General features: G+C 37.1%; 3 protein-coding genes and 1 pseudogene across 4 annotated transcripts; 1 reads left to right on the top strand and 3 right to left on the bottom strand.

Annotated features, from left to right (window-relative positions):
* Nucleotides 1-387: 387 nt before the first annotated feature.
* On the bottom strand, nt 388-4,257 carry LOC120181670 (putative casein kinase II subunit beta-4). Its single transcript, XM_039186757.1, has 5 exons — nt 3,667-4,257; nt 2,099-2,317; nt 1,643-1,752; nt 1,389-1,554; nt 388-708 (listed from the first exon to the last, which is right to left on the bottom strand). The coding sequence occupies exons 1-5, from the start codon at nt 3,908-3,910 to the stop codon at nt 578-580; spliced, it is 870 nt and encodes a 289-aa protein (XP_039042688.1). The 5' UTR covers nt 3,911-4,257; the 3' UTR covers nt 388-577.
* On the top strand, nt 3,985-7,522 carry LOC120181729 (annotated as a pseudogene).
* Nucleotides 7,523-9,893: 2,371 nt separating this feature from the next.
* LOC120181702 (cyclin-U4-1-like) lies at nt 9,894-11,213 on the bottom strand. Of its 2 annotated transcripts, XM_039186789.1 has the most exons (3): nt 10,731-11,213; nt 10,365-10,639; nt 9,894-10,004 (listed from the first exon to the last, which is right to left on the bottom strand). In XM_039186789.1, exons 1-2 carry the CDS (start codon nt 11,063-11,065, stop codon nt 10,366-10,368), a joined length of 609 nt encoding a protein of 202 aa, XP_039042720.1. In that variant the 5' UTR covers nt 11,066-11,213; the 3' UTR covers nt 9,894-10,004; nt 10,365. The 2 variants fall into 2 exon arrangements, with proteins under 2 accessions (XP_039042720.1, XP_039042719.1); XM_039186788.1 differs by lacking the exon at nt 9,894-10,004 and having other exon boundaries at nt 10,073-10,639.
* A 1,603-nt stretch (nt 11,214-12,816) lies between these two features.
* On the bottom strand, nt 12,817-13,831 carry LOC120181694 (uclacyanin-3-like). The gene is made up of 2 exons (XM_039186778.1): nt 13,656-13,831; nt 12,817-13,346 (listed from the first exon to the last, which is right to left on the bottom strand). The coding sequence occupies exons 1-2, from the start codon at nt 13,829-13,831 to the stop codon at nt 12,989-12,991; spliced, it is 534 nt and encodes a 177-aa protein (XP_039042709.1). The 3' UTR covers nt 12,817-12,988.
* Between the last annotated feature and the right edge of the window lie 799 nt (nt 13,832-14,630).

Genomic DNA, 14,630 nt, shown 5'->3' with positions numbered 1-14,630 from the left:
TCCTACCTGCTCAATTGCTCATCATCATGTCATTGACCACCCTTTGAAGAAAACTTGGTAATTTCTCAATAGGTTAATAGAGAGGAAATCATTTAGAAAGAACACCATAATTTGCAACTGCCCATATTCCCCTCTTACTTGGTTTCAGCTTATTGAAAATGAAAGGATTAAAGAAAATATTCCAACTAATCCATATTATTTGCAAATCATGGATTAATTCAAACCCAAATTCGAGCTCCTTCAATGTCTTTTGATTATGACTCTATGGAACGTTTCCGCTTTGACCTCTGCGCAGGAACAAGCTGCAGATGGAAGCATCCAGGATGCAGAAAGCAAAGCCAGCGACGACATAATAGAAAGCAAATTTGCTTACAAACTATGTTCAATTCATGAATTAATACATATGTTGAGCTCAACTAACAGCTCATAATTTCATTTTTTTTTTAAAACACCCCAACAATTGTTCCTTTTTTGTGCACTTCATCACTTTGTATGCAGGGCATTATCCACTGCAGTGAAAGAAGCACCAGGGCAAGTGGAAATCACCACCGTCTGACAATTAGGAGATCTCGAGTCATCAGGGCTTATGGATCTTGAAGCCAAAAACTCTCGGGACGTAATTTTGAGTCAACTTTTGTGGCTTCAAGTGTCCATATGTCATTAGAAATAGATGTGGAAATGTAGTCCCGAAATAGGCTCCATCAATATCTAGTCAAGTCAAGAAAATTAAGCATGCATCCATGATTTGGTAAAAGGAAATAGGGAGAACCAACAAGTCATACATACCAATGTTTGGTTCTGCCTACCCAGACAAAAAAGATACAAGACCTGCAAACCCAGAGACGTTGTTAAAGGGCATTTGGAAACATGTAACTTCTCCCAAAAATTGACCCAAGGAAGATAAATTCATGAGCGTGGCACTCTATCATCTGCTAATTTCATAATGTTGTTCATCAGAAAAAATCCTTAAAAACTTTAAGAATCTACAAAATCCTACAGGTATCATAACTTTTTGGACGTGACAGGGGATATATTCACACTGCAGACAGAAAATGGCAACATAGCAATGACGGAAACTAATAGGGTGTCTCCCTCTAAAGTAGATCAAACTATAAGTAACTTACTTAAAAAATAAATAAAAATTCCAAGTAATTTCTTCTTTTTTTATTGATATCAAATTATAAGTAATTTCATGTGGCTTACTCGGGGACAATTTTAATATACAAAAGGAAGGGAGTTCAAAAGGCAAGTATATGATTAATTTAAGTAAGAAGTAAGTAGAATGTGAGTCAGATGCCACAAGGGCAATATAGTATAGAAGTCAAAGTATAGGTATTTTAATTCTCCATAAATAGACAGTGAAGTAGTGGATGAAATAAAAAGGATACTGCCTTGATATTTGGATCGAGGATAGTAAATATCTTCGCATTTTGGACAGAAGATTTTCACGGTACTTGAACGAGGGATATCTGACTGACCAACAGGAAGACAATGTTGTCCAGAGCAGTAGACTCTCGGGCATCTCCCGAAGTCATATTTTTTGTATTTCTCCAACTGAAATAGGATTGCAAGTAGAATTTTGAATACAAGGTGTGAAAAAGTCAACGGAGAGCAAAAGAGTGAACAATTACAGCAATTTTACCATGGCAGACATTCCCTTGCTGGTTAATATGTAACGGACATGTATAAGACCGTACAACATCTCAGCTGCCGATTCAACCAATTCATTCTGCTCTTCAGTGAACATATCACCTATAAAATCCAAAAGACGTCTACTTAATAGTAAGAATGAACGTGCATGGATGGCTGATGAGTTGATAGAAACAAAAGTAGGAGCCCTACTTTAAAACAATAAAAAAATGATATTCAAAGCAAACTGGCACACACCACAGGGATGATGCAAATAATTAAAAAAAACAGAAAAAATAGGTAAATATATAGCATTAAAATAGAAAACTACATGTTCAGATACGCTAAATGAAATACAGAGACTTTGAAAACCTCTCTTCAAAACTGGTCAGAATTTGGAAGTAATAGCAGCACCATGAGTGAATATCAACTCATCAAATTTTGTATACTGCAATGAGAAAGTGCTTACCATGGGAAGATTCAACATCCAATATTAAATCGAGCGCATAGTCGTAATATGGAACTTGACTGCTCAAACCACAAAGATTAAAATCATCCTGGATGTAGTCATCGTCAACTTCACAGAAAAACTCATTGCCTCGCAAATTGCAAAACCACGAGATCCAAGACGTGTCATCTCCATCAGAACCACTAGCATCTGATTCTTCACTCTCTATTTCAGACTCCTCTGCAATCCAGGACAATATTAACAGATAAATAAGAAGAACTTCACATTTAATAGTTAAAAACCCAATGCTAGCTTACCAAGGACATATCACAGCACATGAAACTTATTATGATATCAAATAAGAAAGGCTTAATGCCTAAATAAGTGCCCAAACTATGCCTTTTTTGCCAAATAAGTGCCTACGGTTTTTTTACCCATCCGGGTACCTAACGTTACAAACGTTTCCCTTTTAGGTGTTCAGGTCGTCAACGCCGTTAGTTTTCCCTGTTAAGTGCCACGTGTCAACACCTGATAATTTTGAAATTTATTTTTTTTATAAAAAATATTATTATGTTTATAAAAAAACCTTAACTTTTCTTATATTATAAAATAACCCAAAATACTAAATCCTAACCTTAATCCGCTGCCGGCTCCTTCTCCAGCCACCACCGCCTTCACCGACATAGTCCTTGATATCATCCTAGCTATATGCCTTAGTTGTCATCGATTCACTGTCAAAATCACGTGAGATCACGATTTTCATCCTATGGTTCGTGAGATTTAAAACGTTGATTTGTGGTCGATTGATCGTCAACTGGTCACGATTTCATAGGGGTTATGGTCACAGAGGGTAGGGGCGGCCGCGTGGAGCTTCTTCGACGGTAAAGGGTGGCGACGTGGGTTTAGGGGTTGAAATGAAAGTTTTTAAAGTTTAGGGGTTATTTTGAAATTTATATTTTTTCAATTTTAAAATATATAATTTTATTTTTTAAAATTTTATATAAACTTTTAAAATTACCCGGTGTTGACACGAGTCACCTAACGGGAAAACTAACGGCCTTGACAACCTAGACACCTAAAAGGGTTCAATTGTAATGCTAGGCACGGATGGGGAAAAACCGTAGACAATTATTTGGCACAAAGGGATAGTTTGGGCACTTATTTGAGAATTAAGCCAATAAGAAACGAACAAAATCTAGGCAATGAATCAAATTTCCAAACATCCATACATGGAAACACAAGTATAATTGAATAAAACCTACCAACAACCTACTTTCAGCAAGCCACGCTCTCAAGAATTTGACTTTCAAAAAATGCACACTGGAAATGGAAAAGGCTAAGTACGAAATTGTGCAAATAATCATAGCTAATAAAGAAGTTAAAATTATTAAACACTTTTCACATACAAATACACAAATGCATCAGCTCAGAGCTGCCGACGAACGCTGACAAACCCAGATCCTACCAAATCAAATTGGCTCGAAAATTAATCGAATGCATCAGCAAATGCACGATTCGTCACATGTTAATCACCGGGGTTAAAAGAGAAAGCAGAAACGAAGAGGGAAAGTGACAGATAAGTAACTAACCATCACATTTGGCTTTGGAGAGAGCTGCGGGGCGTGAATCACGATGATCAAGCTGGGATTTACCAATGGAAGTTGAAGGAACAGGGGACCTTTCTTTGTCTTCTCTGTTGAAGTCTCTCGAAGTGGACGGGGACGACTTATCTAGCTGCTTGTCCAGCGCATCGTTTAAGCGCTTCCGATCCAACGATCCTCCTACCAGCTCCGATTTCGACGACCCTCCTCCTCGATCCCTATGACTGTACATATCTTACTGTTGTTGTTGTTGCAATTATTTTTCACCACCCAAATCCCAAAACCTCCGAATTTTTTTCCCTGACAATGGGGAAAATTCAGGCTTTTAGGAGAGGAAACCCCGGAATTGAGACATATATATTATTAATGGTGGGACGAGGAAATGGCGGCCGTTTTCTTATAGAATTTGAAAAGGGAGGACGGCTAAAAGGAAGAGGGTAGAGCTAAAGCGATAGATGAATATGAAAAACTAGGGTTTTCGAATAAGAAAGGGAGAAACACGAGGTCCTCAATGTGCTTTCTTTGTGTCCCTCTTGTTCTCTTGCCCTTTTGCTTGGTGGTGCTGCTGCCTTCGATGAATTTTTCAATCCCTCTTCCTTCGAGATCATTTTTGTTGCTTAAAAATCATTTTCTTGGATGAGAAGGCGTCAATTCCAATACCAGGCCCTTGAATTTATTTGTTGTATAAATTAGTAATTGAGCTTAATAATTTCTTTCAAATTGGTACTTCAATCTTGTTTGGATATTGTTACTTGATATTGAAATAGTTTTTCTTAAATTTATATCTATTAAACTCGATATCTCAATATTCAACTGTGATACGTATATTTAGGAGCTGTTTAGGAATGCTTATGGAAGTGTTTTTAGTCTAAAAATTCGTTTGAAACGTAAAATCAATTTCAAACCGCTTATTTTTAATTAAAATTTGACGTTTGAAAAGTGATTATTGACTCAAATTAAGAAGCTGAAAAAAATGATACTTTTACTTTTGAAAAACTCATTCGACGAAGCATTATCAAACAAAATATTAAGTGTATAAGATATTCATCTTTAAAATATTTATGAATTTAATATACATATTTTAAAATTTGGGTACTCTATAATGTAGCACTCTTACCTCGACTGAAAGTTTATTCGAACAAATGATGTTTACATTCATATTTCAAAACAGTTCAAATTTGAAGCTGATTAAAGTTCCAAGTTTTCTTAAATAACTTTAACATAAACAATCAAATGTAGGGACCAGGGACGGACGTAAGATTTTAAGTAGGGGCGAATTTAAACTTATAAAATTTCAAGGGGCGAAAATTGATTTTCAATAGAAAATACATAAAAAAAAATACGTAAGATTTTATGTATGTACGGAATTGAAGAATCCTGCGGTAATTATTATGTTCTTCAATAATATTACCTTTTTGAATTTCAAAATGGCTTGACCTCAAAACCAAATTGTTTTATTTTTTACTACAATTCCAGATTAATGGGAAACAATGTGGTGTTACCCCTAGTCAAGACAAAGACGCCCTTTTTCTGGGTAACATATGCAGGACATGGACAAAGGAAGCAGTTTTCTGGGTAACATATGCAGGACATGGACAAAGGAAGCAGTAAGAACATGGACATGGGCCATCTTTGTAATTGATTATAAATAGATAATATGTGTCTTATGTTCGTCATTGACTGTTCCAGTTGAAATTGAAGTTGAAACATTATGGAGTTGACAATGTTGAGGACTGACCATTGGTCGAAGATTGCAACAATAAAGGAATGAATCGAGGCTTTGCTTTCTTGGAATTTGCATCCCGTTCAGATGCGAAGGATGCTTTTAAGCGTCTTCAACGGAGAGAAGTTTTATTTGGGGTTGATAGGCCTGCAAAGGTTTCTTTTGCGGATTCCTTTGTTAACACGTGATGAAATCATGGCACAGGTAATTAGTTATTGTGCCTCACAAACCTTTTGCCACTAACACAAGAGGTTGTTTGCAATGAAACAGTTCTCTTTTCTGCTTTAGGTGATATCAACTATTGGGCTTATTGGACACATAGATGTATTTTATCATAAGAGTTTGATGACTATTATTTCCATATTCAGGTTAGGACCATATTTATCGATTGCCTGCCTCCTTCTTGGGATGAGGATCACGTTCGACAGCTACTGAAGAAGTATGGGGAGATTGAAAAGGTAGAACTTGCCCGGAACATGCCATCTGCTGGCAGGAAGGATTATGGTTTTGTCACATTTGATACTCATGATGCTGCTGTAACTTGTGCTAAGAGCATTAATAACACCGAGTTGGGTGAAGGTGACATCAAGGTTAGTCAATGTTCTTGGTGTACTATGGTGTTTGCATGTAAAATTATTACCTTTTTAAGGTTATTCTTTTATTTTAGGCTAAAGTCAGAGCCAGGTTATCAAGACCACTTCAGAGAGGTTGAGGTAAGCACATTAGCCGTGATGGTTTCAGGTCTGGGAGTGGATCTGGACGAGTGTTTGAGGTTCATGGAGTCGTCCTGATCCACATGGTTTCTCTCCGAGTCGGGCAAGAGGAATTAGTAGTCGTGCCCCTCCACCTAATCTAAAGAGGCCTGTTGGACTAAGAGACAGACGTCCTCTCATGTCTACACCATCTAGAGGCAGACATTTGACACCTCCCTCTTATTGATCCTATGACAGAAGATCACCTGTTATCACACTATTCTGCTTCATGTCTACCTAAATTCTTTAATTGGCTTTATAGATTTCAAATTTCAAACTTCAATTTTTTATAGGTATCCCTTACCAAAAGAGTAGTTTAAAGAGGGAATAAGGTCGATGTGATGAGCTTCCTCCTCCAAGGAGCAGAGGTGTTACAGATTATGATTCTAGGGTTGTCCCTGATAGACGTTCCTCGTACAGAGAATAATATTCTTCTCGCAACTCTGGTTTCTTCGATATTCCTAGAAGCACATATCGTACTGCAGCAAGAAGACCCTATGCAGATGAAGCATATGATCAAAGGTTTGAAAGACCTAGTTACCGTGAGGGGCGTGGCCGTGGTTATGACACTATGTCTACTTCAAAAAGACCATATGCTGTTATGGTTGGTCTTATTGCCCTTTCAAGTGATAATTGGCTTTAGCACATGATTTAACAAATTTCCAAGATGTCCCTCCCCAAGATGTTGATGTGGGTGCAAGGCATTGAAGGGATTGCTTAGATTATGTACTTCCTCGGGGTGCTCCTCCATACGCAGATGCATATGGTGATAGGTTTGTTTTTTTGAAGCTTTCTTGTGTTTATTTTCTTCTTTCAGGAGCTTTATTTATAATTAGTCTTATTGTGATAGGCTTGGGAGATCTAATCTAGGATATGGTGGCAGCAGGAGTTCTATGTCTGGTCAGGATTCACATGGTCTGTATGGCAGTCGTCAGGGCATGGGCTATGGTGGAGGTGTGTTCTAAGTTGCTGCAGATTTATTAAAGAAGAAAAAAGGGTTCCTCTTGGATGAGTGGTCAAGTGTCTACTCATGTTTTCTGGTTTAATAACTTAAATTTTGATATGGTTTTCAGGTTTTTTCAGAAGCAGTGATATTGGAGGAATGTACTCATCCACCGGTTATGGTGGTGATTACATGTCTAGGGAATCAGATGTATGCCCTTTTCCCTTCATTTGTTTAATATTTTAACATACTAGCCTATATTTATGTTCTGTTTCTTCTTCCATGACAGGTTGATGGTAGCTCTTACTCATCCATGTACCCTAGTCATGGTATGGGCGGTAGCAGTTACATGGGTGGTAGGGGTGGTTCTGTTTCATACTACTGATGTAAATCGAATTGTTTTTATCCTATTCCTTTTCATGTTGTACTCACGGTGTGTAATAAAAATCTTTAGCAGTAGTGTGTTTCTAATGGAGAATAGGGCTTCCTGAAGTTGGTTGTCCGTTCTTCTGAGAGGTATATTAGAAAGGTGAATTTGTCTATGGAGCAGATTTCAGAGACAATGAGGCAGCTGTAGGATGTGGAGAATATAAAGTTTTTTGGATTTTGTACCCATGGCATTGGATAGAATCATTCAAATTCTATAGCTTCCGTACGTTGTAGTATTAGGTTTTGAGGCTTTATGTGAAAGAGGAAGTGTGCTGGTGCTGTTTCTAGTTTCACAAACAGGTTATTTGTTGTGCGTATTCAAGTTTTATGGTGTAAGGAAACCTAAACTCATTTAGAGATGAAACAGCCAGTGCTTAGAATATGCTGTGTACAAACAACATTATTTGTTTTGTATTTGAGAATCCTACCAATGGATTATTTGGAAGCATTTATCACATACTCTACCGAGCTTGAGTTTTTGAGGGAGGTTCAAGCTATTAATTAACATTTGGTTATGGATTTTGGAGGCTTGACGTGCTGAACTCATCAGGTAAGTTTGATAAGGTAGGAAAAAGGCATTAATATCTTTACTTAATGGTGATAAGCACAATGAGATCAAATGGTAGATATAACTGAAGGTTGTATGAAATCCGCGGTGGTTGCTCGTGTATGCTTACTTGTATAAGCATGTTGCATTTTCTGAAAATGGTGCTAGCCATATGCAAGCCAGGAGGAAATTGAAGGATTTGCTTAATCTTACCTCTAAAAGCTCTTACATTGTAGACACATACTTTGAACTTTTACTTCGGCTTTGTTTTTCTTTGGGAATTCCTGACTAAGATGCGTGGAATTGATTTTAGTAATGGATATGGTTCTTTAATGCCTGACATGTCTGATTGTTTGGTCAGTGTTGCATTTTTAGTTTTTTTTGGATGATATCATTCTTGAGAATTTACAGTGTGTAATTCCTCATATTTCAGGTTTTGGGAAGTCCTTGGCCTGGTGGAGTATGGTAGGAAAAGATTTGAACTTAAGGATCAGCAGGAAAGTACATGCTTCTGACTGAAGGACCACTTCCTAATATTACAGCATCTGCTTTTCCTTTTCTGTAGTTATTGTTTGAGAAAGCTACTCGTTCGAACAAAAAAGAAAGGTACTCCTCACGCAATTGTGCTCCTCAACTTGAGTTATATGGATCTCGGGGAAATCTTCTGTTTCTTATGAATGAATACATCATCAAATACTTAATATATGGATCTCGGGGAAGTTATTGGTGGATGAAACCCTTATAGCCAGTTGGAAGGAGGCGGTGTTTTACTAATTAGTCTTAGAAGAGAATGATTCTGGAAATGCTGAATTCTAATTGGTTCAGAAATCAATAAAGCTGTGGGTATGTGTGCTGGTGATTTAGAGATTGTTCTTTTAAGAAAGCATACTGGACCACAACCCTTGGTTGGAACTACACTGTGCTACAACGTGTAGAAATCGTCGACTTTTACTAGCTACACTTGAGAATGTGTGAGAATGACTTGCGTTTCTTTCCGACAAAGTATTATAGCAACACAAAAATAAGTTACAATTCCAAGTTTATGCAAGAAAAGCGTGTATGGTCTTTGCAAGACGTTAAAGTCATATCTGCTTGGACTTGTGGTGTTTAGTGATTTTGTTCCATAGGTGGTTTGTTCTATTAACTGGTTATTAGAGTAGGAGCAAAATTGACAGTAGTTTAAGAGGCAATTGGTTGTCTGAGTCTGCCTTCACAGTTAAAATCTTGATTTTTTGTTTTCCCATCTTACTTAAGCTGGTGATGGAGGAAGATAACTGCATAGCTTTATGCTTATGCTTCACGAGTTTGTTGGAAATAATCTTAAGTTTTCAGAAGCAAGGAGTGCCCTTGACATGTTTCCGAAGCAGGGCAGGCACTTGTTTAGCAGCGCAGCGCAGACCCAATGTTGGTGCTAGTTTTTGAAGTTTATTTGTTCTTGGATTCGTAATGTAATCAATCATATTGTTGAATACCGCAATGAATAGCCTAATTATCCCAGTGTTTAGAACCCAAAGTATTAGTTTTGACTCGTTTTAGTACCTAAACTTTTAATTTTTCAAAATCACACTTGAAGTTTAGTTTTTGTTTCATTTTAATACCCCTTGATCAAAATTTAAGGTTAATTTTTGAAAAAAAAATGAAAGTTTAGGCACTAAAACAGACCAAAACTGATACTTAAGGTACTAAACGAGTTAAGTATTTGACGGCGAGGTACTAAAATAAAACAAAAACTAAACTTTAGGTACGGTTTTGAAAAATTAAAAATTTAGGTACTAAATACATAGTTTACTCTAAATTTTATTGTATTGTTCAGCATTTTCAGTTGGGTTTTGCTTTGTATCCGTAATGCACATTCTTTTCTTCGTTGTGATTCATGATTTCCAGCTCTTGCCTGATTGTGCTCCACACTCTGTTTCCTATATCCTTGAGCTGCTGTCAATAAATCATTGTGCTGTCAATATATATATATATATATATATATATATATATATTACAGGTAGTTGGAATCAGAATATTCCTCAGCACTAAAAGCCACAATCATGAACCTAAAGAAACGGGAGACATTGGTAGCCAGACTGTAAAGAAGAAACTCCCATCTGTACATAATACATAAACAATCGTTGATCCTAAACCCCAAACTAAAAGCAAATTAGCCACAACAACCCAAAAGAGAGAAAAGAGAGAGAATGTGCTGGGTTCATTCTACCAGCACAGAATGGCTACACAAGTGAAGTCACTATCATTATCTTTGTATCTACCTACAATTCAGAACTAACACATTAAATCAGACACCTTAAGCAGCTAATTGTTGCTTTTGATGGGAGGAATCTTCTTCATTCAGACATAACTGTACTTTCAGTGACCTTCCAAGGCTTAAAGTGGATTCTGCAACACTTTGAGGATGTTGCAGCATCATCTCTCTTTGCAGGTAGGAGTAGTAAGTATGAAAGGTATTTGGGGTTACATGTAACTTGAAACCCAATCCAAATAGAAAATCTACTTCCAAGAAGTTCATTTCCATTGTGTTGATCCCTCCTACTTTTGCATAGTAAGCATTGTTGTAGTACCTGAAGCCCGAGATAAAGTTGATTTAGGGTCAGTTTAGCATTACATGTAAAAAAGGGAAGAAAACCTGAAGGACTATGTAAAAGAACTTACATGTCGTCCATGAACTTTGCAGCGACCATCACACTCGTAATAAGCAACCGATGAACGTTGAAGGAATTGATCGGAAAAGATGGTTGTCTTTGAGAAAACCGATCGAGATAAACATATGCAACAATGAAACAGGAGGGGCTGCAGTTTGCATACTTGTAAATTCTGTCGAGGTAGTTTTGAATCGAGATGGTTGGCCGACTTAGGCCATGGAACACTGAAATTTTCTGGGCCTCAACCACACAGTTTACATCATTGGATTCAGCCACTTTTTGAAGAAGAGAAGACAGAAAGGTTATGAGATTTGGCATCACATTTGGGTTCTCTAGCTCTGCCATAGCTGAAAAAAGAATTTCGGACCAAAACTATGGTTTTATAAGGTTTTTGTCCTAACACAAAGAAGTGTGGGATTACTAAAGTTCCGAACTTTACCTTTCGAAAGCCAATTGGGAACAAATATAAAGTAAAGGTGGTTCATTTTGTGGGGATTAGTGTCATCTTCCTGACGTTTCCTGTTATTAAAAAACTTGAGGATGGCTACTGTTGTGGTGGTGCATGATGATAGAATTTCCCATGTCCATCATGTTAGTACATGTGGGAAAATTGTTGTTTGTAAATTTGTGGGTCCTATTGTTTGGAGATCTTTATTTCCATGCGTTGTAAAAATCTACAGAGCTGGAAGCTTGTTTTTTTTTTTTGTAGGGTTGTCTGTTTAACTGTCAAATTCTTAATTTAGCATTGCCTGTGGGATTAGACTCCAGAGACTGGCTGGCTGTTTTAGGTGTTGTCCCAACCCATGAGCTGTCCATGTGAGCCCTCTCATACATTGCAAGTCCCACATAATGCTGGTACCACAAATATATTAATACAACTCTTACCTTATGAATATAAAATCGTCCTTTACAATATTTAATGTGTATTAATTGATTAATGACTCAAATATCATCTAATCGTCCTTTACATAGGAAAATGAATCTTTTGGTAAGATTTTTGACATGATTATCGATAAGTTTACACAATCGATTAAAATCAAATATATTGTCAGTTGATTATATTCACTCAATCTGTTAGTTTACAAATAGTTATGATGATCTTAGACCTAACACTGACACTAATTGTCACTATAAAACTTTAAGTCAATTGAAGGAAGAGACTTCTTCTAAAACTAATTTTTAGACTCTTAGAAAATCAGACCGCCTTAAAACGCATGTAACTCCACCATAATTAACCGATTGTGATTTTTTGTCCAAATCAAAAGGAATAAACTGTCTATTATAACCGCTAAAGTCCAAATATTTACCATCAACAGAATCCAAGAAAAATAAGGCCAGCCTGCATGCTATCAAGCGCATGATCCTAACAAATATTATGACCCTTTCTTGGATCTTTTGCACTGAGCTTTCAATTAATAAGGCATCGAGAAGCAAAAGATTTTAGCTATATGTTCCATCTATGTACAAGCCAAAATTGTACTGAAAAGTTAACTAAAGCAGAAGCACATGCAAGGGGGGCCGGCTGCATTTTCGTTTCCTCGAGAATTTATAGGGACAATACTGTTATCACCGACGGGGCTGCATTTGTATTCAGCATTTGGTTTATGTATAGTCACTACGATAAACTGATAGTGCTGGGATTCTTCTAGTCGTAGGTTGATGGCTAATTAGGCAAGAAAAGGCAGATGCGAAGCATGTGGGACTGTGAGCCGATCAATAGAATAATACCGTGGAAGTATGTCAAAGAGAAAGTGAGAGAACCCATAGCTCTAGTTTGATGAGTTTAGGTGATAAGCAAGGAAATCCAACTCAAGAAGGACAAATTTTGATTATAAAGCAAGGAATTCTTTCTTTAAATCATGACCGTGAGAGAGGAAGGCAGATCATACAAAATTGCAACTCCAAGGTTAAAACAATATATAAATTATAGAAGATGAAAGTAGTCCCTTGAGTTCAGAATTTTCTGTGGATGGTCTCCATTGAACAGATCCCAACGAATTCTTTCTTATTGAGTAGATGTATTTAGCCGGAATTGATTAACGGAGGGTGTCCGTGGTATAAATTTTGTTTTGGTGTAAAATTAGCAGGTACTTTGATGATATTATGGCCTATCTCGGTGGCAAGAAATGAGAGGGGCTTCGACAACAAAACAATTAAGGTAAACTATCTAGTAGGCCATAAAATAAATCAAGTACACATGCAGTTCATCAAATGGGGAAAGCATCGCACAGATTTAATGATAATGGTGATGATGGCACTGCCTCTTCCCTAGGCCAAGCTCATGATTGCAAGAACACCCGCCAACACAAGTGAAAAGCCAAGCATCAAGATGGTCGTAGGTGCTGCTCCGCTGTGATGCAGCGGTGGGGATGACGCGGATCCCCTCGGTGGTGTACCTGAAGGAGTTGTCGAACCAGATGGAGGTGACGAAGTGACATTGGCTGCAACAACATTGATGGCTAGCTTCATGCCTGAAGTGCAATGCCCCGATACGGAGCATAGAAAATACATCGACCCGGTCCTGGTCGGAGTAATGATGGTGTTTCCATCACTGTAACTGTGGAGAGCATTTGCACTGCTGCAACGATCGTAGCCACTTTGGGTTACTTCGTCCACCCGGTGGACGCTGCTACGTAGCTAAACACTGTATATATAACATACAAAAAATAGAGATCAAGGATGGTTCGAGAGAGATGCGGACCGTCCTACCTCTAAAAATTTTAAAACTTTTATATAATTTAGATATATATTTTTATATTTTTCATTAATATACTATTTTTAACCTCTTAAAATTTTATAAATTCACCTTCCAAACTAAAATCATCCGTATGTTCCTATTACGTTTGTATTTTCTTATTGTTGTTCTGAAAATGAAACATACATGTGTACGTACGAGTATACATACATATAGCTCTGGTAATTAATAGCAACTTACAGAGTGTATAGCAACTTACAGAGTGTATCGCCTAGAGTGAATATTTTCCCTTGAACCCAAGTAGTGTAGTTTGGACCTAGGGTCCAGCCACTGTTGTCTCCGACGGTGTATTGTACAGTGTAAGCTGCCGGAGTAACCAGCAGGAGGAGGAGGAGGAAAGCAGTTGCTACAGCCATTTATAGAGCTTTATTTACTTATGGGAGGATGGCAATCGAGTTGTTAGCACGCTTCAGTGTTATATACAAAGCACTTGAAAGGATCGGCCAGGCAAAAGTCAATTATGTGCAAAGCGAGTAGCCTTCTTGGCTGCAGATATAACCTATTCCTCTTTTAAGTAAAAAAAAAACATATTATCGGCTTCTATTAAACCCATCATTATATTGAGTTTAGGTGACAATGATGTAGCAACAAACACAAAATAAAACAATACACTACTTACTTGAGTGTTTAAGATATTATTTTGTCAAGTGTTGGTGAGATTCGACCAGGTTTGGCAGTAACTTCAGGTGTGGTTCCGTTTATTTACAACGTTAATTTTATTTGGTTAATAATTAAATTCTGTTATTAGTTGATATTCGGGAAAATATTTGAGTAAGACACTGATTCGAGATGGTGATCGAAGGAAGAAATGGTCAAACACAGAGAGACTCGAGTTATGAGTACAAGCTTAAGAGACATCATTAGAAGGAAATTTTATCAAACTCAAGGCATCGAATGGTACTCAACTTATTATTTTATTTGTATTCATTCCATACAAAAAAAAAGTTATATATATATATATATATATACTCAAAATATTTCTTGTGATGGAGATACACATAAAAGAATGGACTCTGCGAAAGATAAGCTTAACAAACAAAGAATTTGATGTTGTTAATTCTAAGATAGACATGATATATATCCCTAGTTCATTAAATGGGAAAAAATATAGACAGATTTAAGAACAAAAGCAAATAAGCCAATAACAAGACCACT

This window comes from Hibiscus syriacus, unplaced genomic scaffold (genome assembly GCF_006381635.1).
Source record: "Hibiscus syriacus cultivar Baekdansim isolate YM2019G1 unplaced genomic scaffold, ASM638163v2 tig00112530_pilon, whole genome shotgun sequence".
NCBI lineage: Eukaryota > Viridiplantae > Streptophyta > Magnoliopsida > Malvales > Malvaceae > Hibiscus > Hibiscus syriacus.
This window is presented reverse-complemented; position numbering and strand designations above follow the sequence as displayed.

Bases quoted from the DNA above. Each gene is read 5' to 3' on its own strand.
- LOC120181670 (XM_039186757.1), bottom strand. From the start codon at position 3,910: ATGTACAGTCATAGGGATCGAGGAGGAGGGTCGTCGAAATCGGAGCTG. The intron at 2,318-3,666 runs GTTAGTTACTTA...CCTGGATTGCAG, and splicing joins CTCCAAAGCCAAATGTGATG to AGGAGTCTGAAATAGAGAGT. The intron at 1,555-1,642 runs GTAAAATTGCTG...ATCCTATTTCAG, and splicing joins GCAAGGGAATGTCTGCCATG to TTGGAGAAATACAAAAAATA.
- LOC120181702 (XM_039186789.1), bottom strand. From the start codon at position 11,065: ATGGCAGAGCTAGAGAACCCAAATGTGATGCCAAATCTCATAACCTTT. The intron at 10,640-10,730 runs GTAAGTTCTTTT...CTCGGGCTTCAG, and splicing joins GCAAAGTTCATGGACGACAT to GTACTACAACAATGCTTACT.
- LOC120181694 (XM_039186778.1), bottom strand. From the start codon at position 13,831: ATGGCTGTAGCAACTGCTTTCCTCCTCCTCCTCCTGCTGGTTACTCCG. The intron at 13,347-13,655 runs GTAAGTTGCTAT...GCTACGTAGCAG, and splicing joins TGTAAGTTGCTATACACTCT to CGTCCACCGGGTGGACGAAG.